A 27494-nucleotide genomic window follows, 5' to 3' on the forward strand; every position below is an offset into this window, starting at 1 on the left:
TTGGCATTTTACCTGAAAAACAAAAACAACATGTTTTATTTTCAAATGAAACACAACAGAGGTGAACAAGCCTCATATATCATAGCATCTACTGGCTAATGAGTCACCGCTGTGTTGAGCTGTGATTCTTTTCTGCAAATGCCCAACAGGGATCTTATTTGTCTGACTGTGTTTGCTTGAGAGTGTGTTCTCTGCTTTTCTTCTCCACGGTGGACTGCAATTAAGCGCAATTCTATGACAAACTACAAGAGAGGAGGAGTGTATCTTTGAAATGAACAACAAAGTGGTAGTCATTAATACAGCATAAGCTCTAGGTAGCAGAGCATGCTGATCTGTTAGATCGCACACAGCTCACACAAACACAGACCGGGACACTCAACCTCAAACCAGCCTTTAATGTTGTCGCATCTCTTAGACTGAGCAATGCTAATTATACACGGAGAGAAGCTCAATGTACAGATAGTTGGAGGTTATATGATGCATTTCCCACTATGGCTATGTCCTGAAAAGTTTACTCTTGTTTGTAAAATCTTTCTCTCATAAACAAACAAAGAGACCCAAAAACATTCAATTAAACGACGATCTCTGGCAGCAACATGCAACCGACGACACACTGGCAGCAGGCTGCTCAAACCGCCAATTAAGCCCTTTAAAAGGCTAGCAAGCAACACACCTCAAACACTTTAAGATCAGCAGTAAACATGTGAATAAGACAGCTGTGGAGAAACTTTGGAGGAACGGTGAATTCCTCTTCTTTTGGCACAGGCTAACCACCTTCCCCCACCTCCAGGCCCTGCACTAAACCAACGCTGGGTTCAGACCGAAGCATATCCGCCTGATAAGAGCCGGACCAAACAGGTGGAGGGTGTCTGGAACAAAAAATGGACACTGGGTGCGACAGTTAATCATTTGATCGTAACCGACAAAAATATTGTCACAGTATTGAGACCAATTTAATGTCGACCCTGTGATCCCCCAAAATGTCCCCTTAACAGAGCCGCCACATTATGCATCTGTCACACTGAGGGGTGCTTTGTACGAGTACATAGTGCATCATTTTAAGGGCTTTGTAGAAAGTGCTTTGAGGTCACGCTGACAAACACTGCTGAAAGCCATGAAAACTGCATTTTCAGTTTGAGTTGTATGACACTCGGGTCACTTTGAATCAGATATTAAACATGTTCCTGCTACAATTTCAAAGAGCAGCTCAACGGGTCGCTGTTGAAAACATAAAACATTTAGAAGATGTCAGCAGGGGGGAGGGGAGGGAGGATAAATGGAGCGAGAAGAGAAAAAAAACACAAACAAATATCACAGAGAAAAAAACGCCAAATGCATTTAGCACATAAACAGACTGAAACGGATCCTTTCAAGTCATTTTTTTAAAGTTTCTGTCGCAGCAGGAGAGCACATGTACAATAAGGATTCGCTGCATTGAAGGGTGAGTTTGGATATTTTCAAGTGGGGATGTATGAGGTAGGTTACTTATCAATAGTCAGTGTGTTACCTACAGTAGCCCCCTGTACAGCCCCAGTCTGGAGAAGCAGACAGGAGTGGTGGCATGGAAGCTAAGCGTCATACTGCTGTGGACAGGCAGCAAACCGGATTTTCATCATGCGTATGCTACATTTAGAAAGTTTCCACTGCTTTGCCTTGCTGACAGACAACTCTTTCCAACAGCAAGCTGGAACTATAGTGTCACTCTCTTCAAAACCATGAGACTCCTTTGACGAAAACAGCGCCTCTGTTGGTTCATATGTTTTTGTTGTTGTGGGACTCAGAGTCAGCGGTAGAGCAGCAACTCCCCTTTTCTGCAAGGTAAAATTAAGGTTTTTGTCTGGTGCCTTCGAGGAGAGAATAGATGGCCGTAACGGCTTCAATTCCCCATCGGAAAGGACCGCCTGACAGCAAAGTAAAGCAGTGAAAATATTCTAAATATAGCATATAAAATACGTCTTGCTGCTGACCCTGTCCACAGTGGTACAATGCATAGCAGGACCACCACCTAAGCATCTCATACCACCCCACTTCAAAAAGACTAACCCCTGAACTGCACTGACAGACACGAAACAGACACAGAACAGTTAAACAGCCAACAATTGTAGCCCTTCACAGTCAGCACAACAGTTGATTGCAAAAAATAAGAAAATTGTGATTTCAATGGTGTCTTCATGCCACATTTGATTTGCCATAGAAACCGTGCACACTGCTGACTGTGACAAGTGTTGTGTCGCTGCTTACAAGCGGTACACATTGTAGGTGAATCCACAACTGTCAGCAGCCCAAGGCGATGAAAGCCAAAATCGTCCGTGCACATCGATGCATCTCCCAAAAAGTGAGCGATGTCTCCATTTCTTTTGGGCTTGATTTTCAAATCACACATAAAAAAATATTCTGCATTACCCTTCCGCTCCATTTGCAGCTGCAGCTTGCAAGTTTCTCCTCACAAAGAGTCTTCACAAAGTGCTTTCACTGTACAAGCAGGCACATTAGTTCAGCGTGACACTGAATTTGTTCATGAAAAGGTTTCATCATCAGGACGTGTCCTCTTCTTGCATGACAAATATCATCCCCGGCTGGAATTGTAATTAAGCCAAGTGAAGGCTTAGAAGCTCCTGTAAGCACATTTTCGGCTGTATTGTTGGCATGAACAAAGGTTCATTAAGTATCTTCATTCCAGGAGATCAGTATTATTCTACAGCTGCTGGTACCTTTTAAAAAAGCATCAATCTTCTCCTTCTGTCCACCCGGTTGCCTCAGTTCATTATTTCTATGTATATTTCTCATGTGTTTCCGTGCGCTCTGTTCTTCTTCTGCCTCTTCATTATCCTCAATTATGCTACTCTTGTTATACACAATCATAATGACAGCAGGAAAAAGGAAAAGAAATGGCACTGCCCTCCTTTAGAAGCATAAATGTTTAATCTGCCTTTTTAGTCCATTTTGAAATCTACAGACGCCCGCAGAGGTTTCACGTGTGTCATTTCTACGCTTCTGAAGGTTCGAAACGATTGAGGTGCAGCAGCCTCTCAAACTCACGTTGAAATATACATTTAGACGTCTTTTGTAGTTCGCACTTCACCTCCTGCCTCCTGCAAATACATTCATACACAGAGTCTCCAGCAGGGATAATTATTATTCATGTTTTTCACACAGCGAGTGAAAAGTGTAGCTGTGGAGGCTGAGGAGGTCAACGTATGAGATATTTGCTCTCTGCACGTCTCAAACCGTTAGTCACGTTGATGTTTCTTCATTTTTCAACCGTTTGGACAATTTGAACATTTCAGATTTTGGTGACTTCCAGTGGCCAACTGGCACTCAGCTTCATACGTGTGGTTTTATTACTTAGTATGTGTCAGTTCTTTCTCCTAAAGAGGTTCAAGGCATTTTTCAAGTGAAGGTCTTGTTCACCTTTGATGCCCTCGTTAGAGCTTGACATCCATGAGACTGGAAGCCGCTCCACCTACAAGCTTTCTCATCAGTCTCCACCCTGTTTTGACGTTAGCTGACTGCTACAGCGTCTCCTCCTCATCCTCAGCTGTTGCACTGGGACTAAGAACAGGCAGATTTTCCTTCAGCGAGATATCGTCCACCTGCTTGGGGCCGCTGTCCTCAGGTTCCTCGGGTATGGAGGGGTCTGAGCTGCTGATCACGTACCCTGGGAGGGTGGCGTGCATGCTGATCACGGGGGGGCCTGCGCTCCGATAAACACGGCTCGAAGCGAGCGTGGTGGAGCGTGTGGAGGGGCCGCCCCCGGCCAGGTGGGACTGGCTGCTGGTGCTGTTGTTGTTGTTGAGGCCGACAACGACTGAGCCGTAACGGTAGCGGCCGCAGACCACCGGGCCCTCCCACTCAAAGGCCAGGTTCCAGCGTGTCCATGTTTTCTTAATCTCTGTCTGGACCTGTCGGCATGCGAAGGATCAAAAAAATGATTGCAAAGTTACCACAGAGTGCAGAAGGAGCCCTATTCTGACGTATTTCACTGCAAAGATCTGGGTTGTCCTGATTTGACATATGGAATCATTTTCTATAAGCTGGTTACATTTTCTTTTAGGTTTTTGCAAATGCTTTTTCAACTTGGTTTATTTGTTGTAATTTCTCTCCTGTCAGACTCCTGATACATTTGTGGAAAATGTAATTCAGCTTCAAAATTCCTTCAAAAAGCTAATATATGAGCAGGTGATTTGCCCGATAGCAAATGCAAAAGCAGAGCTTGTATGCTTATATTAAGCATCCCGCTGAACTCCTGAGAAACACCTCCATGTTTGTCTTCACCAGCATCATCTTTATTTTCCATCTCTACCACTTAATTCTATAACAAATAGCAAACACTCAGGTTGCGCTTGTTTGCCGGATGCAGCTGCATATTGTTTTCTCTGGTGAGATGAAACTAAAGCCTCTATGTGTGGGCCGAATGACTAAAGCAATGCATTAAGAGCAGTTTAAAGCCGCGTGGAGCTGCAGAGCAGGGTGTTAATGCTCGGATGAGACCCTTTCACATTACACAAGACGTTTTGTTTACTGTTATTGAAAAAGAATTCCTATAGGGAGCTCAATTTCAACAGAAAAGAAAAATCCTGTCTAATTTTGAGATGTTTTATTCGCAGTCACTCTGAGGTTCAACTGAGTGCTCCACAGGACACTCTGTGGAGCACAAACTGCAAGAGAGAAAAGGCATAAATAGCAGAGAGGGCTTCCCAGAGACGAAACTGGCAGAAATGGCCGTTCTGATTGCCAGCCGAGAGTGCTGAGCACAAAAGTGTAATGAGCTAGACGAGGGAGACAGAGGGAGGGAAAACGGCTGATAACATGGCGGCGGCACTTTTCATCTGATTTGATTTGAGAGGGCAAGAAGCAGATTAATTTGAAAAAAGACACGTAGCTACAGTCTGTCACTTTTTAAAGATTATTGTTCGGAGCGAATAAACTCGGCTGCACAGAGCGTAGTTTCATCAGAAGTTGGCGGTATAAGCTACACTATGCATGGCTGTAATAAACAGAGTAGAAGAAGAATGTCTGTAGGAATTTGCTCATTTGGGCACGTTATCACTGTTCTCTCATGTCAGAAAAGAACAAATTCAGGGAGTTTTTTCAAATTTTGCTGTTTTGAACGCAATATTTCAAAATGTGCATAAAAACACCTTGATGGAAACACGGCTAGTGGCAGCCGAAGAGAGACAGGAAAGGCAGGTGAGGGAGAGGGAATGACATGCAGCAGAGGTCCTGGACTGGACTGGAACATGGGACGCTGTGCTGAGGAGCTACCAGGGTTTTTATTTCTTCTGCGTGCCAATAAAGTAATTCTATGCCTTCACAGCGGCTACGATTAATCTTTGATCAACCTGAAACCAAACTAAAGGTCAGTTTTAAGTCCTTCGTTTGTATTTGCTGTAGTTCTGCAGTGTTTGTGCCGAATGAAGGCTGATCCACTCACCTCTCCGTTGCAGTAGCAGTAGATGATGGACACAAAAAAACCCTGAAAGGAAGAAATTGATATACAAGATCAGGAACCAAGTGTGAACACATGTCAGGTATGGTGTGTGAGCACAGCAGTCCATTCCTGTCAACATAGTGCAAATGCACTTTATCTGCTCTGAAATGAAAAGATGAGGATGTTCCACGCTGCCTCTAACGGTGCTTATCTGATGAAAAAAGTCTGAAATCTCTCTGGCTGTTTCACCTTGTGTTCCCATGGCGATAGGACGTTAAAGGACAGACACAGTTGTGAAATCGTGGATTTATGGGAAGACGCGTGTGTGTGTGTGTGTGTGTGTGTGTGTGTGTGTGTGTGTGTGTGTGTGTGTGTGAGTGAGAGTGCCTTGCTGCTGCTGAGCGACAGCCAGGCAGTGACTCTGTGAGAAGCTTAAATGAACACAGCGTACTCTGCAAGAAAGAACAGCCTCCAGAAGAAAAGTGTTTGACTCCAACTGGACTTTTTTTTTAATCAGATTTACTTCAGTAAAGTTTGAAATAAGAGTGGACGAAGAGTAGCGTAAGAGAGGTACTTCACTACATTTGATTATTTCCTTGTGATTTCCATACAAACAAAAACAACCGCCATGAGACAACACTTCATATTTGATATGTTGTGCCATTTCCAATTAAATGTGTGGCTTCGGTGTTTTGCAAACCATCACATTCACATTTCACACGGTGTCCCAACTTCTTTTGAAACAGGGTTGTAGCAGTCAGGTCTCAGTCTGAGCATCTGTTTGTGAGTGGCTGCACGTATTCTATTTTTTCCATATATACGTATGGTTCTCATGTCTCGGTGCTTCGCGTGTGATGATCAGATAAATAATCAAGTAGCTTCCCAGCTTCTCAAAGTGCTTCACCTGACAGGAAACTGTCTCGGGTCCTCTTCCATTTGATTCAGGGCTGCAAACGCTTTGTGCATTCAGGTTTAAATAAAAGCAGGAGCTCATCGAAATGAGATTAATTAATAGATAAATTAGATTTTTTTGAATCATTTCGCATTATAATGATATTTCCAAGTGAAATTTGAGCTACTCTAATAAATGCTTTTGGTCAAATTTGATGTGTTTTAGAAATCAGGTTGAATATAGTTATTCAACACACTGAATACCAAGAGTCATAGATGATAAACAAATGTGGAATTATTATATAGACCTCAATACATACAGTTAAGATCCATGTTTAAGCTGTTACTTTCAACAGGTGCAAAGCCGTTTTCATCAGGCGCATCCCTTGTTTTGTGTCTGTTTGGTAATAACGTGGCTTCAAACCGAGCTTGTTTTTTCATGAAATTGGGTTTTTGTTGTGTCTCTGCCCACAAATGCAGGCAGCAAAGTAGATGTTTGGCTGTAGTTGGCAGAGGCGCACACAGACCAAAAACCATTCCATGTCTGTTAAATGTGCCTCTTTCACTTCGATTCAACTCACTTAACGAGTACAAATGTACACCAAAAATAAAACCGATGTGATTTAATTGCATGAGGAATCAGTTTGATGTCTTCTGGTTGATTGCAGCCGTCCGGTTTCAGCAGGAATTACGTGCGCTCCATCTGCAGACAGACTTCGCTGTGCATCATCATGCATGGGTCACATGTTTGGTGACATCCATTACTTTGATGAATCTTCCCACATGCATCTAATAAAACACGATCATGACCTTTTGTGATTTCTATACACTGTGCGTGATACACTGGAGTTTCTGCCCCTTCGCAGTCATCTCATTTAGTTTATTAAAAGACTTTTGGATTCACAAAGTGAGCATGAAGTCAGTTTGGGTCGTTCCTCCTGTTTGTGAACACTGACAAACATTTCATGTACAAACTACTTGGTTAGATTTATAGCATGATTGAAAGTTGAAGTTTTTTCTTACTTGGGGCTTACATTTCATTTTCAATGTACTGGAGAAACACTTTCTATTGTTTAAAGAATATCATGGACTTTATATAGTAAAAGAAATCAAATCTACATGTGAGACAGACCATGAAACAAGCAGTCATGTAGAGAGCATGTGTGACTCTTCTTAGCTCCTGTGGTGTCGTTTGATTTGTCTCATCCATTTAAATTTATCCACTGAAGCGCTCATTAACGGATTAATTCATCAGGCTGACTTAATTTGAGGTCAAGCTGAAAATTAGTTTGCAGGTTTGTATGACAGGGTCCAAAAATAATACAAATAAAATACACATGAGCTGTAATTTAGTTAAGATACAGGAAACATTAATTAATCCTGTACTTACACGGAGTTTGAAGTTACACATTTAAACTAAGGCAGAGCTGAATTATGAGTCAATCTCATTATAAAGCCGCTTCGCTGAATAATGCAGGGCAGAGTTGACTGTGACACAGACAGTCACCCACAGGCAGCGAGAGAGGATAATTGTGGTCAGTCCCACAGTGTGAAATGAAAATGTTAGAGGTTACAATGAGCCAGCCCACAGAGGGAAGCGCTCGCTCTGTTTGTGTGTCAACAAAACAGTTTCAGCCCTGTCCGTGTGTGTGTGTGTGTGTGTGTGTGTGTGTGTGTGTGTGTGTGTTAATGGTGCTGGAAGTTGGACAGAGTTCCCATGCTGACTTTGTGATGTTGACTTGTTATTATGCTCAGCCTCTACAGTAAAAGACACTGAACCACCTCCTCATGCTTGTGTGACTGTTTCAGTGAGCGAAGTTACAGGATGATTTTCAAGACATCCTGTAAAAAAGTTCCTCATATATTACAGAAAAGGAGTCAGAAAGCACCTGAAAGGAGTTGAAGAAGAGCTCACAGTACATGCGGACCTCCCAGCTCGGCCCTTCAAATGTTGGCATCCCAACAAAGATGATGTAGTGGATGCCAAACACCAGCACTAACACAAGGGTGGACTTGGCCAGTTTCCTGGAGACACACACACACACACACACACACACACACACACACACACACACACACACACACAGTTTTTTTGTTTGTAAACAAGACATTTGAGCTCTACATAGCAGCATTTTCTATAGGGCGTTTCCAACAGTCTCGATACTGATATCAACAATGATTTTTCACTGAAAAGCTCACATTTCTTCCACAGACTGAGAGTTTCCTGGTTTGTATACAGAAGTACAGGAAAATAATTCAAACCTGTCCATGAAGAAATTTTCTTCGCTGCGACACTGAAGCACAGGAGCTTCTTTCAGCTTATTGTTCAGGCTTTGTGTCAGCAGAAGCTGCATTACGAATCCTGCTAACTCACTCTGGGTCCCAGAGTTTGACAACAGCTTTAATATTTGGTGACTTCGGCCTACACATCTAAATCTAGACGTGACAGAATTTGTTCTGTAAAATAACTTTGTAGGGGGACTATTTCCTGGTGGGGATGTGTATATTTTTACCTGAGGTCTTTGCAGTGCTTTGAGTTGTGTGTGAGTCATGGATGTGAGATATTTACATTTACATTATTTTTCCAATCAATCCAAACGCTGCAAACTACAATTCATTGCAATCCAACATGAAGAATACAATGTTAACACAGTGGAAGATGTGCACAGTGACCCTTCAAAGCAGCATCTGAGATATAAGAGCATGACAGACTTCATCATCATCACTGACTGATTTACAAGCAGCTGCACACAGTGAATCTTTCTCATTATGTTCAAAGAAATGTTAGTGAGAGTCAAACAAAGGCTGCTAAAGCTCAGACAGCCCTCCAGAGAAAATGACACAGGGGGCTTCTCTTCATCCTTTCAGTTTATGAAGAGCATCTGGACCGTATGTAACAGCAGCTCGGGGCATGCAGTCGACCTGGCAGAGGTCAAGATCCCGGATTGGAAAAGCAGCTACATGTGATTTGTTTTTGCAGAATGAATTGAAATAGATACGCTCCCTTAAAGGCTTCTTGTTTGCTGCATCTATTCAAACTCTTCTGGGAATGTAAGGGGTCATGTGTCGAGATTGGGAAAAAGGATAACAAGAAAGTTATCAAAGCAACTTTGACAACTACAGAAACGCAGATCTGCACAGAAGGGGAACATTCATTCAACACATTTACCTTCAATCACTGAACAGAACTGCAGCAATTCTCTGCAGGATGGAGAAATCATTCCTTCAGCTGCGACAGAAACACTCACTGGCAAACTGTCACATGCATGGGAGTTTTAATTTATTATTGGAATAGTCAATGTAAGTCATTTCTAATTGTAATTATCTGTAATCAAAACACTACTTCAACCAGGCCACTTGTGCTAAACGCCTGCATAAATTTCAATAATGCAAAACAGAATGATCTGCAGGATCCATATTCATGGTGATTTCCATATGAAGGGCTGAAAAGCAAAGTGCTTCGTCCAGCAGAGAGAGGTCATTCGGTGATCTCCTCCCCTGCACATCCCTCCCTGCAATTCTGGTTCGACTGCTCATGTGAAAAAAAAAAGAATTGACGAGGTTCAGCCGAGGTAAAATACGATTAACGTGCTGCAATCCAGGATGCAATTTTCAGTTCCCATTCTTTTTAGCAATTACATTTTTTGTAACTAGGAGTACACAACACAGCAGCATGACTTGAGTTTAAAATTGAATCCTCACTTCCTTTGCTGTCTGTTATTCAGCTTTCTTGCTCTTACTTGCGCAGCATCCCTTATAAAGAGCCTGAAGACGTGTGGTTTAAATGCATAAGAACTTAATTGGTTTGACCTTTTATAATCATCCTTTAAGTGACGTACTCATGCTATGTGCTTAAGTACTACTGTTCTACTTTCATTTTTACAATACTGTGAGCCAAGTTTTCCTTTAATTACCAGCGAGCTAATGGAGCTATCATATTGTTAGTGGCTGGGTTGAATGAACATCCAAAGTCTATCTTAGTCAAAGACAAATTTCCTCTCACCTGCTTCCTTTCTCCGTACTTGCTGATTTGGGCACCCTGACTTCATGTAGATTTTTCTGTTTGTATGAAATGTGCTGCATTTGGCAAACATTCATCCTCCAGCACGGCTAAAAGTGTACCGCAGCTGATCACTATCATCTATTCTGACTCATCGGCAGCTCATCCACACAAAGCGATCTCGCCTGCAGCATTCAATATGGTGCTCTTCTTAGAAAAATACACTGTAATTAGTACGTTTTATCTGACACATTGAAGGCAGCACTAGCAGAGAAGAACAATGGTGATAACTGCAGATGTGAAAATGCTAAAAACAAATTATAATTAATTAAATTATATCTGTGCAAGTGTGTGTGTGTGTGTGTGTCTGGGAAAATCAACAACATCACTGGTTTTAATCTGATTTCACGGCGAGATTAACACACAAAAAGTAGATGTTCTGTGTGTTAATAAAGCACAAAGGCTGTGCTCATACTGAGGGCCGTATTTCTGTTTATGTCACAACAGACATGACAGGAAGGAAAAACAACAATGAACTGATCCTACTAACAAATCTGAGCGTTAGAGACAGATAGACAGATAACTTATTCTTAGTTTGGTGTGTTAGCATGTTAACATTAGCTGATTAACCCTAAACATGAACTACTTCAGTTAGTTAGCTGTAGATAGCTTTACAGGTACTTGGTCATAAATCGAGAACAGACAAACAGAAAGGATCACAGTTAACCAAATTTCATGGCAATTCATCCAATCATTGTTGAGGAAATTCACTCCTACACATGTGAACATCATGATGGCCCTGAAGGAAACAGCAGGGAACCACCAATTAGGATGCACAGGTCCCTCACACACCGTCATGCTGCTGTAACAAGTTATTTCACAACCAAAAATAATCCCGATGCACAATTTACTCTGTTTGAGTAACATTTGCAGAAAACCACATTAACCAGGAAGCTGCAGAGCCTTTTGTAAAATGAGACCATGTATTTGTGATATGTTTTATTCATGTCTTTGTTATTCATGTCTTATTATAGCAACAAATGTGTTTGGAGCTGAGGGTAAAAGACAGGGTAGTGAAGTCAGAAATGATGGAGAGATGGACTAACGCGCTGTTGATTTAGGTCATTTTGGGGGATTATTAGCGATAACAGACAGCTTTATCCTTTAAGGTTAAAAACAACATGGCTATGTACCAGGGTTTCTGCTTTTTTAAAGGGAAAATCTGCTGAAGTCTGACATATTTAAATCTCTCTGGTCATAACGTCCAGTTAAAGGCTCTACACGGTGGTTTCCACGCTGCCCCTCTCTGGCTCCTCTCCTGATACTTCACATCCAACTCGGTGAATTAAGAGTTCATTTCAACCAGACCAGAGTCGGTGGGGATTGCTAGAGCAGTGGAAACATGAACCAAGATGGTTTTGGTGAGTTTTACTTTGTGTCTGGGCTTTGAATGAAGTGTGTTCAACAATGACAAAATTACTGCTTCTCTGAATGGGGTCTGGTGGCTTTGGCGAGAGAAATACAGCAGCTGTTTCTGCTAAACAAAAAGGATCTTACTCTCAGACAGAAAGGTTTAACTCTGCCAGCATCCTTCCCATTATGTTGTCAGAGACAGAATAAAACAAACACTTTTAGTGGATGTACATCAACTTCTCGCGGCTGCCGGCTGCAGCATTCTTGCAAAATACTGGAGCGACTGTGCCCATTAGTCACTTCAGCAGAAAACAGGGAAAATAGGGCCCATAAACACAGACAATGTTTCACTGGAATTTCTCCCATTTATCCAGGGCTGTGAAATCTCCCTGCACACGTGGAACGGCATTTCAGAAACTCTGGTTCCAACTATACAAAACTGATTGTGAAAGCTCTTCGCCCACGCTAAGCAGCTAAAAAGCTTTCACTTGCCAAACAGTAACATAATGCACACAAGGAGTGAAACAGATTTGGTTACTCCACTTGGTCTCAACAACTTAAACCTGCCCTCATTCACCCTCTATAATCACCTCAATCACTAAACTTTGTGTTAACTGAGCACAAAATCATGCTATTGGTCATAATTGGACATACAATGCATTTCACTGCAGTTCATGAATAGCACGCAGAGACTGACATTCAAGGTGAGCGATCACAGAAAGAGGCTGGAGAACGATGTGCATCAAACTCAGCTGAGTACAAACCTGTACTGCTTCCTGGTGTCATATCTCCCAGCGTTTGTCTCTCGAATTTTGGTGGCCAACACTCGTACGATGTTTACGAACAGGAAGAAGTTGAGCTGAAACAGAAGAACAGAGATGGAAAACTATTTATTTATGCAGTACATGTACGTGCTCTTAGTACCTGCTACTATAACTGGCATATATGGAAAATAAGAAGTCACTGGTAATTGTACATGAGGGTCTTTTATATGATGGACTAAAGAACGTCTGCTTCTTCAAGAGTGGAGCCAAACGTGTGCTTGTCATTCATTAATATTCACAAAAGATATATTATTACTACAAATTAAAGAAAAGAGCACAGAGCGTGTGTCCAACATTGAAATGTCACTTATCTGGTAACACAAAGACTTCAGCACAAACGCTACATATAACTATCCAACTTCATGTAACCATCGTCTGTACAATTATCTGCCTCAACACTCTCAACTCTGTTTATCATAAGGAAACTCTTGAAGGTTAATTTTGTGGACAATAAAACACTTTCGAGGCGTACACGTGCCCTGAAGTGATCCACTGTAGTGTTCTGTGGAATCCATTCAATTTTCATAATTACTAAAATGAAAAAAAAAACCGTCCTTTTTTGGCCAAATTCTAGGATTTCCTCTCGGAGACTTTAATGAAGCTGTGGCAAAGTAATTTGAAAGATGCAAATTGGGGCTTACGTTTTTTCCACAGCTAAAGACTCGGACCACTGAATCTGCATCATGTCTCCAGCGCTACGTGCCACCTGTAAAATCCTTACATGAGTAACTGGATTTGAGTTGACGCTTTTCTGATGCTCTTCTGCATGCAGCCACGAACACTTGACGTTATTTATTCTTTATTTCCTCTTCTCCGTTGCTTTATTGTTATCATACGTATATACACAGACAACAATACAGCTGGACGAGTGGGTATGCATGTATAAAGGAGGAAATGCTTCACTTGTAATTGGTATATATCAGCCAGAGGGTTAGAGAGACCTACACAGAGACAAGGAGAACATGCCGACTCCACGCCAGACTTATCTGATCAATTCCAACCCAGAGCCTTCTTGCTGTGAGGCGGCAGTGCTACTCACTGCTTCACCTGCTTGTGGTGGTGCTAGAGGTAAAATCAGGGATCACTGGGGTCAGTGGGATTCATCCTCTGGGGGCCGTGGGTGTGTACGCAAAATGTCATGACAGCCGATCTGCCATGTCGACCGAGCGACTGACTGACAGTATCATCCACAGAACCAAGCTGTTAAGAATCTGAGTTCTGTTATAGGGTTTTTACAACGCTGTCCGTAAAAGAAGCCTTAGGACACGGAAATAAGAGCTTTCCTGAGGCGAGGAGCTCTCAGAATCTGTTGACACATTAGATGACAGCCCTTGGATGACATGAATTGCCACGCACATCAAGTTTGGGAGCATTTAGAAGCACCCTGAGCCGGACGAATAACAATCTTCACAGACAATAGCGTCAACAGTAATACCACTTAGAAACACTGGAGGGGGTTGGTCTTTTCCTAAACCTAACCGAGTATTTTTGGTGCAGAAACCAAACCAAACTGCAACTGTTTCACAACATTAACAGTGTGTTAGAAAGCCTGTCATTCATACACAAGCTAAACGGTACCCTGCGCGTCAGTATGTGACAAAACATCAGTTTTTGACTACCTGGGAGTGAGGCACACCTTCACGGGTTGGACACACAAAAGGGACGACTGGCAAAGCTGAAAACAGCTGTTAACACTGACACTCTGTTTTTCACACTCACAATCTTACCCCAATGGCTGTCAGGATGGGAACCTGGTAGATCCACTTAATGTTACCAGCACTTAACTCCCAACACCTGCCATTGACACAAATTCAGAAGAAGATGAAGTTAGAGGAGCGGGAAAAATGACAGAGCAGAGCAAAGAAGAAGAAGGTGGGATGTGTTATTTAAAAGACAATTTGAAGGTTCAGAGAAATACGAGACAGACTCAGAGGTAAACTGGCACCAGACAATTGGCTAAATTCATTGAGAAAACAAAAACGGAGGTTTACATTTTGATTAGAAAATACTCAAATTGGCATAAAATGTTTGTCAAAAAAAAAAACATCTTCTACAGTACACGACATCAGATACATGTCATGTCACGTATACTGATGTCAGGACTTTGGCCTGGCATTATCTCCATTCATGAACCATTACTTTTACAAGTTTGGATTTATTTTTTTTATGCAGTTGTATCACAAACATTAAGTCGCAGTACATTCACACACGGACTTCCTAAACTTAGATGCTAGTACTGTAAAAATTAAAAAATCAAAGGAGTAAAAGTAAAAGTTAACAAAATGTGTAATCCATAATGCAGCACATCAGCAGCTCCCATGACCTCAACAGAAGAAGAAGAAGAAGAAGAAGAAGAAGAAGAATCAGGGGGAGACATTCCCCTTTATTTGTCACACACGTACATGCAGACACTGCACACGAGGTGAAATTTATCCTCTGCTTTTCACCCATCCTGGTCGTCCTTCCTCCGCGGCAGACCAGGAGCGGTGGGCAGCCAGACCGGCGCCCGGGGACCCATCTTCTTCGTCACCATTGGTCAGGTGGTGATCTTCTTGCATGTTTTTAGTGGGGGTATATTTTTGCGGAGGATACCCCAGGTGAACACGGGGAGAACATGCAAACTCCACACAGAAAGGCCCTCCTCGAGCAGCAGGCACCGAAGCATGGTGGAGGACACACCCAGTGCCCGCAGCGAGATTCGAACCCGGGACCTTCTTGCTGTGAGGCGACAGTGTGTGCCACCGTGCCACTAGTTAGCACAGAGCTACTTCAACTCTGATACAGTACCAGCAACAACAAAGCAACAGCACACAGGCTCCACACAGCTTCCCATTTATGGCCGCGTGTCTTTTCCGGGTCACTGAGCGTGAATTCATTTGCTGTACTGCCAAGAGAGCAACAGCACGCTATTTGTCTTCTGCACTGTTACACATCAAATGCCACAATTGCCTTAATCTCTGCGGCGGTTTGGTTGTGTGTACACAAAGTTGCAGATATGAGGACGCGAGCATCGGGTAAATAATTTGACTTGAAAAACATTGACACAGGGCGCAGATGAAGATTAATGAGGTGAATGACGGCAGTGACAAAAGAGAAAAACAAAAGACAAGGACATTTTTTTTTTATTTAACAGGGTTATCTGACAAGCCTGCGTTGTCTAAAATATAGCTTCTGCTACTTCAAGTTTGTATTGCTCTTAACGAAATGATGATGACGATGATGATGACAAAGCTTTCTGTCTCCCAGGATCCATGAGCAGTCTCGACAGAGCACAATCTAACTAATGACTTGTTCAGAAAAGCTATTTTCTATGGCTGCATGTTGTGTTTTTGGTGACCGGTGGGTCTGAGCTGAGAGGAGACAGATCACAGGGTCGTCATACATGGACGAAAAGTCAACCAAGGGGCAATTTAGGGTTTAGGACTTGGGAAGTCTTCTCTGCATTTAATTATGTATTTATGGTATGGCTTTATTCGTGTGCTGTGTTGAACGCTTTCCTAATGAGGTCCTACAATTGTTTGTTGTGATGGAAATAAAGTCAACTCAGCTCAAGTGTGCTAAACTAGAGTCAATGTCATTTACACAAATGACTTCCTCTGTGTGGCTCTCACTTAACAGCTACATCAGCAGGGAACAACCACTTAGCATATAATGGAAATGAGCTAATGTTCACACAGATGAGAAATATAATTAAAAATAATATGTGGATGTAGCCATTTTGCTGGTGGCCTGTGCTCCTGTCTGGAGGGACTTTCAAGCTTCAGGGAAGGGCAGTGCATGAACTGCAGTGCATTAACAGGTGGAGTAGATTCTATTAAATTTGTGCAGATGAAGAAGAGGCAGATATGTTTTAAACGGAAGGCAGTAATTATTATTCAGCCTTGCAACCTCGCACAAAACAGTTCTCAAGGCAAGACGATGGATTAAACTGTGTGCTGCAATTTCACTTCAGCTGCACTTTAACAGAATCGGGCTTATTTTCAATGTTCAACAGCAGTGAAGCAAATATTGAATGAAGCAAATATTGAATGTTATTAGCGGCTACTGAGAGTCAGACGCAGGTCGTGTTTGACGGGAAACACCATTAAAACTGAATTTCTAAAAATCAGCTCTCAACTCAGCAGTCAAAACCTGATGATTCTCCAACAAACGGGTAATGAGGTGGACGGCCGTAATAGTACAGATTAAACCGGTGCTCCTGTAGAAATCCTGGACTGCACCAATAATTTTACCTTTTGTGTTTGTGAAATACACTTAATGGCTGACACCATGTATATGTGCACACTTTGTGTACATTTGGTCTGTTTTTCATGGTTTGGTCCCAGCCTCGTAGTTCCAATTAGAGGAAACCTTGACGATACAGTGTACAATACTTTAGACCAGGAGCTGTGCTTACAGTCTGGGGAACGTTTTTTCCCTTTTCAGCAGGCCAAACACGTTTTTGCATACAGAGCCTTGACCTCAACCCCGGCCAGCACCGCCGAGAGCGAGCCAGGTCTCATCGAGCTGAACTCACTTTGGGAGTGGGAGCAAATTCCTGCAGCCAGGTTCTAAAATCATGTGAAAGCCTTCCCAGAAGAATGGAGGCGGTTTCTGCAGCAGATTAATGAGCATGGTTCAGGAATGAGACGTTTAACAATCACACATGGGTGAAAGAGTCAGTGTCATGAAGAGCACCTGACATGAGAGCAGCTTTTAAATGAGGAGCTCCTTTAAGAAACATTTATTCAGAACCATTTTGCTAATTAAATCGTGCATAGTTCATTGGCTCTCACTGATGATTGAAATGTCACCAAAATGAAGCACTAATCAAATCATGCAGAATTTCTCTTTGTGTCACTTTTCACTCGTTTTACCCTTTAATCGACTTGTTGACCTTTTTTAAAATCTTGGTATTTTTCAGGACTGTTTTGGTGTGAAAAAAGACACCACTTTGGCACAGTGTGACTTCTCTCACCTTGCATCTGCTAGCGTTGCCCTGACAATCGCCCACACCGCCACAAACACAGCTGGAACACCTGAAATCACACAAAGCAAACAGTGAGCCGTGCTGATGTCATATACATTCCCATTTAATTTCCTTTACAAGATATTGAGGAAGTAAAGGTGAGACGCAATTCGGCACCTTAAGTTAATGGCTAGACCTTTTCAAGTCACACGGCCCACTTCACAGTCAGGATGAGCATCACCTCGCTTGTTTAGGGTTGACAAGAGAGGATAAAACAAAAAAACACGACCAAAACAAGACCATCCCTGGAGCTGTTACTGTCGTCTGCATCACTAAAATATTCATCTTACTAGTTGATTATGATGGAGGAAATGAAGCCCTGACACAGAGATTTGAATGCCAGGGCTCGACATCACCCATGCTGCATCATCCCCAGTAATTTTGGTGCAGTCCCTAATTACCATCGCATGCAGAATACTGTACGATCATTTAAACATCCAAACCAATTGTTGTTTTCTCAGTTTCATTTTGAGCTTTTATATTGACACAAACTCGAGGAGACTACACACAGACTTCTCTGCACAAGCTGGCGGCATATTGACAGAAAAGCAGCAATTTCATATCTTTCACCCCCCCAGACCTTCGCACTTCAGCTCCTGCACCTTAACTACTTCTTCTGTGGTGAACTCGTCTGCCGTAAAATGACACAGATGCGGCCGTTTGAACACAAACAAATCTGCTCTGCAAGCCTGTGGAAAAAAAACATATTCACACTCGCTCTCATATCACACATTGCAAAGAATTGGCTAAATTTTCAGAGGCCCCTCCGAAGTCCAGACACACAACTTCCTAAAGAAACTTAGAATTGCGGCATCACTTTCAGTGGGTCTCACTGACCCTTCTTAACAAATCACCACCATAAACTTGATCTGTGTTAATGTATCAGCGCAGGGAATTATCAAACCCACTCCAAAGGCTGCTTCACTGCCTGCCTCTGGTTCACTTCTGAATGTGGTAAGACTGCATGTGGATTTGCTTATCTCCACGAGGCTACTTGATAACCTGCCATCCCCTCGCAACAGAAAGAGTGCAGGGGCAGAGGGGTGGTTTAGTTGAATATATTCTTTATCTGACTGAGGTTTGTGACGACTCTGAAATATCATAACCGTGCTGTGCATTGATAAATCCATGGTGCTGTCCGAGGTGCTGAAATCACACCTGAATTAAACCTTTTTCTCTCAGTCCTGCACCTCTGTCAGTTTCATCTTGGATCTATAATATTCTCTCAACTATATACTATATATACTCAACTCTATACTGCATTGTAGCCTATATCCTCTATGGAGTAGTGTCACCTTCAAAAATCAAAGTAACCCACAGCAACATGTAGTCGTGGAAAAGAGAGAGAGAGAGAGAGAGAGAGGATCATAGAGACACACAGCTGCCTGTGCTATTCCTGATATATTTCTATGATCATTCAGTAGCATCTGTGCTGCTGAAAGCACAGACCGAGCCACCTCTGGAGCAAAACATGGTCGGGCCATCCCCGCTGTCAACAAGCAACAGATGACCAACTGCTCTTCTCAGATCCCGAAGCAATCTGCTGGACAGTACACTTTAGTAAAAGCCAAAGCACATCATAGCATTGGGCACTTTGTAGAGAAAATCACTCCAGCAAAGACTAAAACAGTCATTTGGAGGGAAAAAAGGCACAGAGATTCTGTATTTGTTCCACAAAAGGAGAGAAGATAGAGCCACTGCAATAACTGACGAGGCTCCAAACATACAATCCAGAACTTAAATGTGAATTAGCTTCTTCTCAAAGCTGCACACATTATGTTTGCTCAGACGAACCAAACCTCCGAGTCAACGGTTTCCTGCAGTTTTTATTTTGCTATGAACAATTTCCCCGTTTAACCGTAGCTTACTGAATTGTAGATTTTACATGATGGATCAGCTAAGAATTCAGATCATGAACCAGGCAGTGTGAATCAAACTTTTTCAGAAATAATAAAATGACTTATGCGCCCTGCTGAAATTATTAAGACCGACTTTGCTCTGGAGAAAGCTCCTTCCTTCTGCTTTCGGTGGACGCTAAGTGTTCCCCAATCCTTCAGTACATATTCAAACAGATGGATGTTTTTTCATGATGCTGTATCTTACCTGAGGCTGAGAGCTTTATGCGAATGCGACAGTAGAGGAAAGTGCAGTGATGGGACCATAAATTTATGGTGATCACTGGACACAACACTGCAGTAGGAATGGCTTATATACACTGTTCAACTTGATGGTTGCTACTATTGGAATTAAAAGCCTTTTTATCCATTTCAGAGTATTGAATTTGGCATCGCAGTTATTGCATAATTACTTTAAAGTTAAAACAAAGGTAGCAAAGAACACCTATTCAGCATGTGTGTGTCAGAATGGCTTCAGTCATAGTGTACCTACAGGGGCTTTACAATGTGTACCGCACACAGCACACTCTGTCCTCAGGGGAGGAAAAAAGTAAGATCAACAGAGGAGGAGTGTAAATATACACGTAACAGTGCAATCTACATTATATAAGACACCTCTTCTCGAAAAAGTTTTTTTTTTTTTTTTGTTCGTCTGCTGCAAAAAGATTCCTTTCTTACCTCCAGCTGAATTCACTCTCTCAAACCAGAGCGGCACAACATGTGTGCCACAACAGTAATTTGGTTCTTAGGTCTCCAGAGAGAAAATGAAGGGGTTCATGTGAGACGGAGACGAAGACGCCAAGGCGAGTGAAAGGGACTCTGTGGAGTTTTACACCACCGTGGAGCCATGCCTTTATGAGAGGGCCACCTTTTTGTTTGTTCTCGTGCGCGTATGCATAAAGATACATGACACACACACATGGTTTCACATGAAAAAGTTTATAAAAAAAAAGTTTTTCAGAAGGAAAGAAATGCATCCAAGAGGTTTGTTAGACCTCAACGATGCACTTTGGTGAATAACAGTGGACGTAAAAAAGGAACTGTGTTCATAAGAAAGCTCCACAAAAAATCTCATCTATGTCCAGTCAAAACAGCATCAAGCCTAAAGCTGCGAACTTTTGTCCTACTTGTGTGTATATTATTGTTTTTGGCGTCTTGTAGGTGCTTATGTGTGTCACTGTGTGTGTGAGTGTGCTTTAAATCAGGCAGAAAGGATGTTGTTGCAGAACAGTGTATTTTTGTGTGTGTAATGTAATGAATACATTAAGTTTAACCCCTCTGGTCTTCAGCAGATTGTCCAGAATCAGCAGGAGAAACATTCAGCTGAACAGCTGTTATATGAAACCAGCACCGAAGCTGCAACTACAGATGACGGTGTCATGATGGAAAGCCTCCAGTGTTTATTCTTTAGTCATAAAAACACGCTAATTAGTCTAATTAACGATGCTGTGTCGCTAAAGACATTGGACAATACTTGTGAAATGAGCTGCTTTCCAGTTACCGTACAAACAATAGTAGAATTACCATGAAAGGCTCTGCAATAAAGCGAGCGAAATCATGATCTTTATTGAATGTTAGCAGTGTTTGCGATGACAGCACGCCTAAAGAGGGCTTTCATACAGCCAGACTCAAAGGAAATCCTTCTACGCTATTAAACTGTCCAGCATGAACTGTTCAAATTCCCACAGAGTGCAGAAGCACAAATGACAAAAGAGACTCTGAAAGAGACAGAAATTCTCCCTTTATGTTCACATGACTGCAAAGACAAGAGAAAAATCTCACAAAACATCCACCTGACTGAACATTTTGAGAAACTTGAGTTCAAGAAAAGAACAAAAAGTAGAAATACTTCCAGCGCTTCTGTTTCACATTGAATATCATGTTCCTTCTTTCGTCTGCTCATTTTCTGATAATAACTGATATTGATCATTCTGTTTCTGCAAAACAGTAATAAAGACATTTGTTCTGTTTGAGGATATTTCTTTTCTTCATAAATGCAGGTGCACTTTGTACCACCAGACATGTCCACGCAATATTAACGACCACTGGGCGTTTGGTGCAAAGAAGGATTATTCATAGTTTACAGTATATTAATTCCTTGTCTTGTCCGTATATTTAATTGTACACTGGCACGCCCGTATTGCAAGTTTGAGCTCTTGGATATATTTCTGCTGAAGTAATTGGAGGATTGGTTAGAAAGTCATGCTGCTACATGAGAAATACATATTTCTCTACTCACCCCATCCGATGAGTATGAAGCCCCAGAGGTATTTGGAGTCTGATCGGAAGGCCATGAAGATGAGACTGTGGAGGTAGAGGCCTTCTACCAGGATCCAGTAATAGTTGGTGGCCAGAAAATAGATGAAGAGCAGCACCGTCACCTTGCAGCCAATCTGGTTACAAAAAAAGAGCACTTTTATGGCATCCTGTCTGCATGTTTGTAGTGCTATTGTGATCAAAGCATTTCACACATCTTGTGGCACAGTGAAGAAAAACACACAGCCGTGAAACTGGATGTTCATGTGAATCAAAGCCCTCAAATCCAGTCTCACGAACTGACAAATATTATTTTTGATCTCTAAAATTAAAGATGTCATTTCAGAAATAAATGCAGTTAAAATTACTTTAAAAATCACTACTAATCACCACTTTTACTTTTGATACTACACAGAGTGGTAGAGATAACACACAGTATGTGATTGTGCTATATAAAAGGCTTCCCTCTAAAGACGACATCGTGACGTGCCACATGTGCAAAGCTGTAATCTATTCATATTTTACTCTTCACTTCTCCTCATCTTAAGTGTCATAATCTATAATCGATAAAACAAGTATATCTCCAAGCATATTGTACTGTATGTTTTTATGATGCAATAATTAATGTTAATTCTCTTGGATGTTTTACTCTCACTGTGCAGGTTGACGTGTGTGAGTTTGACACTACAATTTCGTTTTCACATGCATCTGCTGAGGGGAAAATGTTCCTCTGCGCTCACCTGGATTTTGTGAGATTAGCATCTGGTATCGAATGGTTCAACTTCCGTAATGAGCTTTATTTGCATATTCATAGAAGGAGTGCGGGAAACAGAACTTTTTCTTGTTGAAAAACCGTGTTAGACACAAATTATTATTCTGAGCATTTCATGTCCTGCACAGTGGCTTAAAGCATGTCTGGAGGGGATCTTAAAAATTCAGTAAAATTCTATTAAAATAATAAATGCACCTTTAAGACCACATATTTCCAGAGGCACAGAATAAATGCATTGTGAATGTGGGTATTAATCATGTCAGAACAGGCACATGTGAAAACCCAGATAATAAAATGCTGAATGTCTGCAAACGGTGACGTCAAGCTGCAAACATGGAGCTGCACGTTAGTCCACAGCAAGTCCCATAAAATGATGAGCTTCACTGTATAAATATGTAAATAAATCAGAATATCCATCTAAATGTTTCTTACTCATATCACTTTTATTTAAACCTTTCATGCCCTCTTAGAGCCATCTTCGGAGAGATTTTCCAGGGCCAGGGTGAAATTACACAGTTCAGCACAAATCAAGAGAAGTGCCTTCACTCTTTGGAGGGTGACAAATTTACTGGTAACCCGACACAGTTATTCACGGCTCAAATCACCTGAGTGAAATGAGCAATCCTGACCTTTGATGCCGGACCGGGATTCCCAGATTTCTCTGAACTCAACCAAACAAATGATAATCATTCAGTGTGTTCAGACGCCCTCAATTCATTAAAAAATGACATAACTAAAATTTTGCCGTTATCCTTCTTTTTTCTGCCAAAAAGTTACAAAAAAAGCGGATCCTGGATACTTAGAAGGCAGCCATCACATTACTGTTGGAGCGTGACCTCCAAAGAGCGGCAGCCTCTGTGGCTGGAAACCTGATCAGGAAAGGCACAGTGTGTGGGCGACTGACAGAGACTGCACAGCTTGAAAGATGATTGAAACGTTGCATCAAAAATGTGAGAATGAGCAATTCACACAAAACAGGACAGGAGGAGGGGTTGAATTTTTCTGCACAGTTGGGTGTGATGGCATTGACCCGGGTGACATCAGTTCAGTATCTTATTCTTCAGGTCGAAGCAGAACTATCAGAGCTCATCAGCACACTGGATGGGCCACCGAGACATTCAGCTATTAATTCTTGGATATGACAGATTGATCCTGAGTGGAGACCTGAATATTATATCCACAAAAACTCCCAAACTACGGAGCTTCTGAATTTCACTGGACAGCGTTGAACTTTGCCAGCGTGTGAATGAAGCCACTCATCGGCATGGTGACATTCTGGACTTGGTAATAACAGCAGAGTTAAACAGTGACAGTGTTTGTTTGAGCCACACAGCTGGGACTGCTCTTTAAATGACATGCTGCTTTAAGCGCTGTTGCTCCACTGAAGGTTAAAAAGAGGTCAGCTGACCCCGTGGTTAAACAGCAGCAGCGCTAAAGGGAGGAAGAGAATTTGTCGAGCAGCTGAAAGGAAATGAAGGAAAACCAGGCTCACAGTTCACTGTAATTTATACAAAGAACGCATGACTTTCTATGACAAAGCAACATGTCTGGCACTTCTCCACCGTTGACCAGCTACCCCACCCACACGTCAAGCTGTGAGGAACTTGCATCGTTCTTCAGTAACAAAATAATGTGAACACAGATGAGCTCAGCAAACCCTGTAAAAAAGATTACAGGACTCACTGAGTCTAACTCGTCCACCTCCTGTGTTGACCCTGTTCCTACAGCATTTTTAAAGCAGTGAAGTCATCCTGAAGATTATAAATCCATGTCTGCCAACAGGCATCTTGCCCAAAGGAAGGAAGGAGGAATTTCAGTCAGACTTTAGAACAAATCACAGCGCTGAAACTGCTCTTACTGAAATAATCAGCAACCTCAGACTAAATTCTGATGAAAATAAAGTCTAAAGTTCACTAAAAAAAAAAAAATATGACTGACTATGATATCTTAATCATCTTAAATAGTTCAGCTCATTCAAAATTCTCAGTTCAACTGTTAACCAGAACCAAGACAGGAGAGCACATTAGTCCAGTTTTAGCTGCTCTGCACTGGTTTCCTGTAGCATTCAGGATTGATTTTAAGGTCCCCCTTAATGGACTTGGACCAAGACACACACATTGTTCACTGTTTGCCTTGAAGAGCACTTCGATCATCAGCAGACAGACAATCACGGATGTAGTCAATGTCAATGACGCACATGTGATTTTTTTTGTTGCAAAGCACTTTGGGATACATTTCACGTATGAAAGGTTCAATACAAATAAAGTTTATTATTGTCATCATTCTTATCATTATCATTATTATTACTGGTGCTGAGTCACTGATTAACTCGCCTGTAGAGTTTTAATAATGAAAGCGTCCTCTGCAGTTTTAAGATAACATAACCTTTTTTTTAGATTACTCCTCATGCAACCCCAAAGATGCCAAATGAGTAGACTGCTGCGTCTTTATCTTTATCATCGTTCGGATGAAAATAGAGAAAATGTTCCTTTCAAAAGGAAAAAAAAACACATTTGTACTCCTGAGGCTATAAATTTGTCAACCCTGTCTCACAGCTACAACGTTTAAAGCAACTTGACTCTGTGGCACAATTTCATTTTTAAAAGACAGAAAAAGGAAAGAAAGAACATTGGTTTAATTTTACTGTGCTGATAACAGCATCAGAAATCAGGAAGGTGCCTGCAGCATAAACCAATTACACTGTTTTTATTTGCATTCAGAACCAGAACGATGTCTCCTGTTAACTCTTCTTCTCGCAGCTGTGATTTCCTTCACTCTCAGTCTCCTCAAGCTGTACGTTCGGATGCACGGTGCTGGTTCCAGCCTGAGGGCCTCTCTTCATCATGCACCCTTCCCAGTTTCTTTCACTAAGCTGAAGGTCAGCCTTGAACATTGTTTCACGAGAATGTTATTGAATTTGTAGTTATCCTCACTTCAGGTGTCCATCTAATTAATTGTACTGTCCTCCTGAAACACTTAACATACTAAAATGTGCAATTTCATGAACTACCGAAGCTGTGAGTGCTGTGTGGTTGGAGTATAATTACACCACTGTATGGTGTAATTGCAATGAAATTCCACATCACCAACTATAGTGAGGGTTTAATGAAGCCGCATAGTTGTTTTTAATGCTTACAGTACTCAGGAGTCACTAAGAGGAAGTTAAGCTACTTTTAAAAAAGAACAATCAGCATGCAGGAGAGAGGATTCATGCATGCATATTATTATTGGCTAAAATGACACTAATGTATGTAGCCAGGGACCCAACCTTGGACATTTGACTCTAAAACCAACCACCAAAGCCGGCCTGGATACACGCCACCACCCACAGGAAAGACACAAGGATTAAGTGATAATTCGTAGTAAGCAGTCTCTTACGCTATGTGTAAAAATACAGCCGATAGCTTCAGCTATCTGAGTCAGACAAATTAAACTGCAGTGCGCACACCGTATTCAGTCCTTTTAGTACAAAATGTCCTCTTTGTATTATTTTCCCTGCAGCGCAGCTTAGTAAGGAAATTCTATCCCTGAGAAGAGCAAAACAAGGCCGTTCGCACAACCAGCAGATGCGTCATTATCTCTACGCACAATTCAAGAGCACACCAGACGGCAGACTGACTGACAAGTGCCACTTCAGTCATTTTCACTCGCCGCTTTATTAGCTGAGATCAGAGTAGAGCTGGTACTTACATACTGAGACGTGTCCAGTGGTGCCATGCTAACTGTTTTTAAGTTGTCCAACAGGGCAGAATCGAAGTCCTGCAATCCAGCGCTGGAATGGACGACTTTGTCCTTCACAAAGATGCTGACGGCCCTCAACATGAAGGACACAAACAGGTGCATGTGGATGTAGTTTCTGGTGCAGTGAAGACGTCTGTCGGGAAAACACGTGGTATTTACAGTTATTGACAAATTATTTAGAGCACGGCGAAATGCAAATGAACTGTCGTAGCTTAAACTATCCAACAGCACGTACTCTTTAAGATCATCATATGCCTCATCAGATCGTCATATGCTTTGCTGACCTCTTGAAAGTCAACTTTTCATGAGCTCAGAAAAGCAGCTTTGTTTTCCAGCTAATGCGAGAGGGTTTTTAAGTAGTTTATTTAGTTTGAGAAGTAGGACAATTCATCCTTTATAAAAGGGTAAAAAGCATAGAATAAAAACACGAAAAAAAAAATCAAAGCCACGTTGGAGCATCTTGATGAGACGAACACTGACTGTAACACTCCCATTTTGATTGCAACTAAAAGCTTCCATCATGTCATTTTCTCTCCTCCATTTTCTCCACAATCAGCTGCAGAGGTTGACGGCGGAACAAAACATTGAACATCAGAAAACACAGCCAACCACCTACTGCACTGTAGGTCCATCTGAGCTTCAACAGGAAGCAGGTGACTCAGGTCTCACATGTTTCTGCTTTCACTGCCCCTCTCACGGTGACCCAGAAGCTGCTCATTTGTATCCCACCTCATCGTATTCGTTGACACTCCTCCGGGCTGCATGTATAAATACATGTTTTCTCACATTGTTGTTGTTGTTGCTGCTTGTAATTATGGGAAAAGACCTCCAATCTGTTCAATCAGCCGTGATGTCATCGTCTTCATTGTTGGGCATGGTGATGGGGTGTTTAAGGAGGTAATGCACTCGGCACCGACTGAAACTAAAACGATATGACTGCTTCCTCATTAACTGATTATCAGGGATCAATTACTTGCATTGCATTGCATTTGAGTGTTTTTATTTTGCATTCATGTCCATCTCTTTTACTGGTCTCATTAGGTTGTATTAGATATCCTGGACATCCCATAATTGCGTATAAGCTGATTGGTGGCTGTGCTTTGCGAAGGTTCACTTTATAAATAAAGCTTCATCCTGGGCGATGCATATTGTTAACAGTGACAGTATCTCTGCAGAGAGGCAGAGAGAGGGGAAAGAGCACAAATCAAAGCTGCTTAATGAAGTCAGACGCATGCATAGGAGAGAACAGGCCTGTGTTTGTCA

At 41.9% G+C, this 27494-nt stretch overlaps 1 protein-coding gene across 1 annotated transcript in view; it reads right to left on the minus strand.

Moving 5' to 3' along the window:
* Positions 1-679: 679 nt before the first annotated feature.
* pth2ra (parathyroid hormone 2 receptor a) overlaps positions 680-27494 on the minus strand; it is a 38748-nt gene continuing 11933 nt past the window's right edge. The window contains exons 6-13 of the mRNA XM_076747102.1: positions 26181-26364; positions 21702-21855; positions 17517-17577; positions 14287-14353; positions 12500-12594; positions 8212-8347; positions 5435-5476; positions 680-3902 (exon numbers count right to left, since the gene is read on the minus strand). Coding sequence (XP_076603217.1) covers positions 3513-3902; positions 5435-5476; positions 8212-8347; positions 12500-12594; positions 14287-14353; positions 17517-17577; positions 21702-21855; positions 26181-26364 — 1129 coding nt within the window. The 3' untranslated portion in view covers positions 680-3512. The remainder of the gene's footprint in view (positions 3903-5434; positions 5477-8211; positions 8348-12499; positions 12595-14286; positions 14354-17516; positions 17578-21701; positions 21856-26180; positions 26365-27494) is intronic.

This window comes from Chaetodon auriga, chromosome 13, assembly GCF_051107435.1.
Source record: "Chaetodon auriga isolate fChaAug3 chromosome 13, fChaAug3.hap1, whole genome shotgun sequence".
NCBI classification, from domain to species: domain Eukaryota; kingdom Metazoa; phylum Chordata; class Actinopteri; order Chaetodontiformes; family Chaetodontidae; genus Chaetodon; species Chaetodon auriga.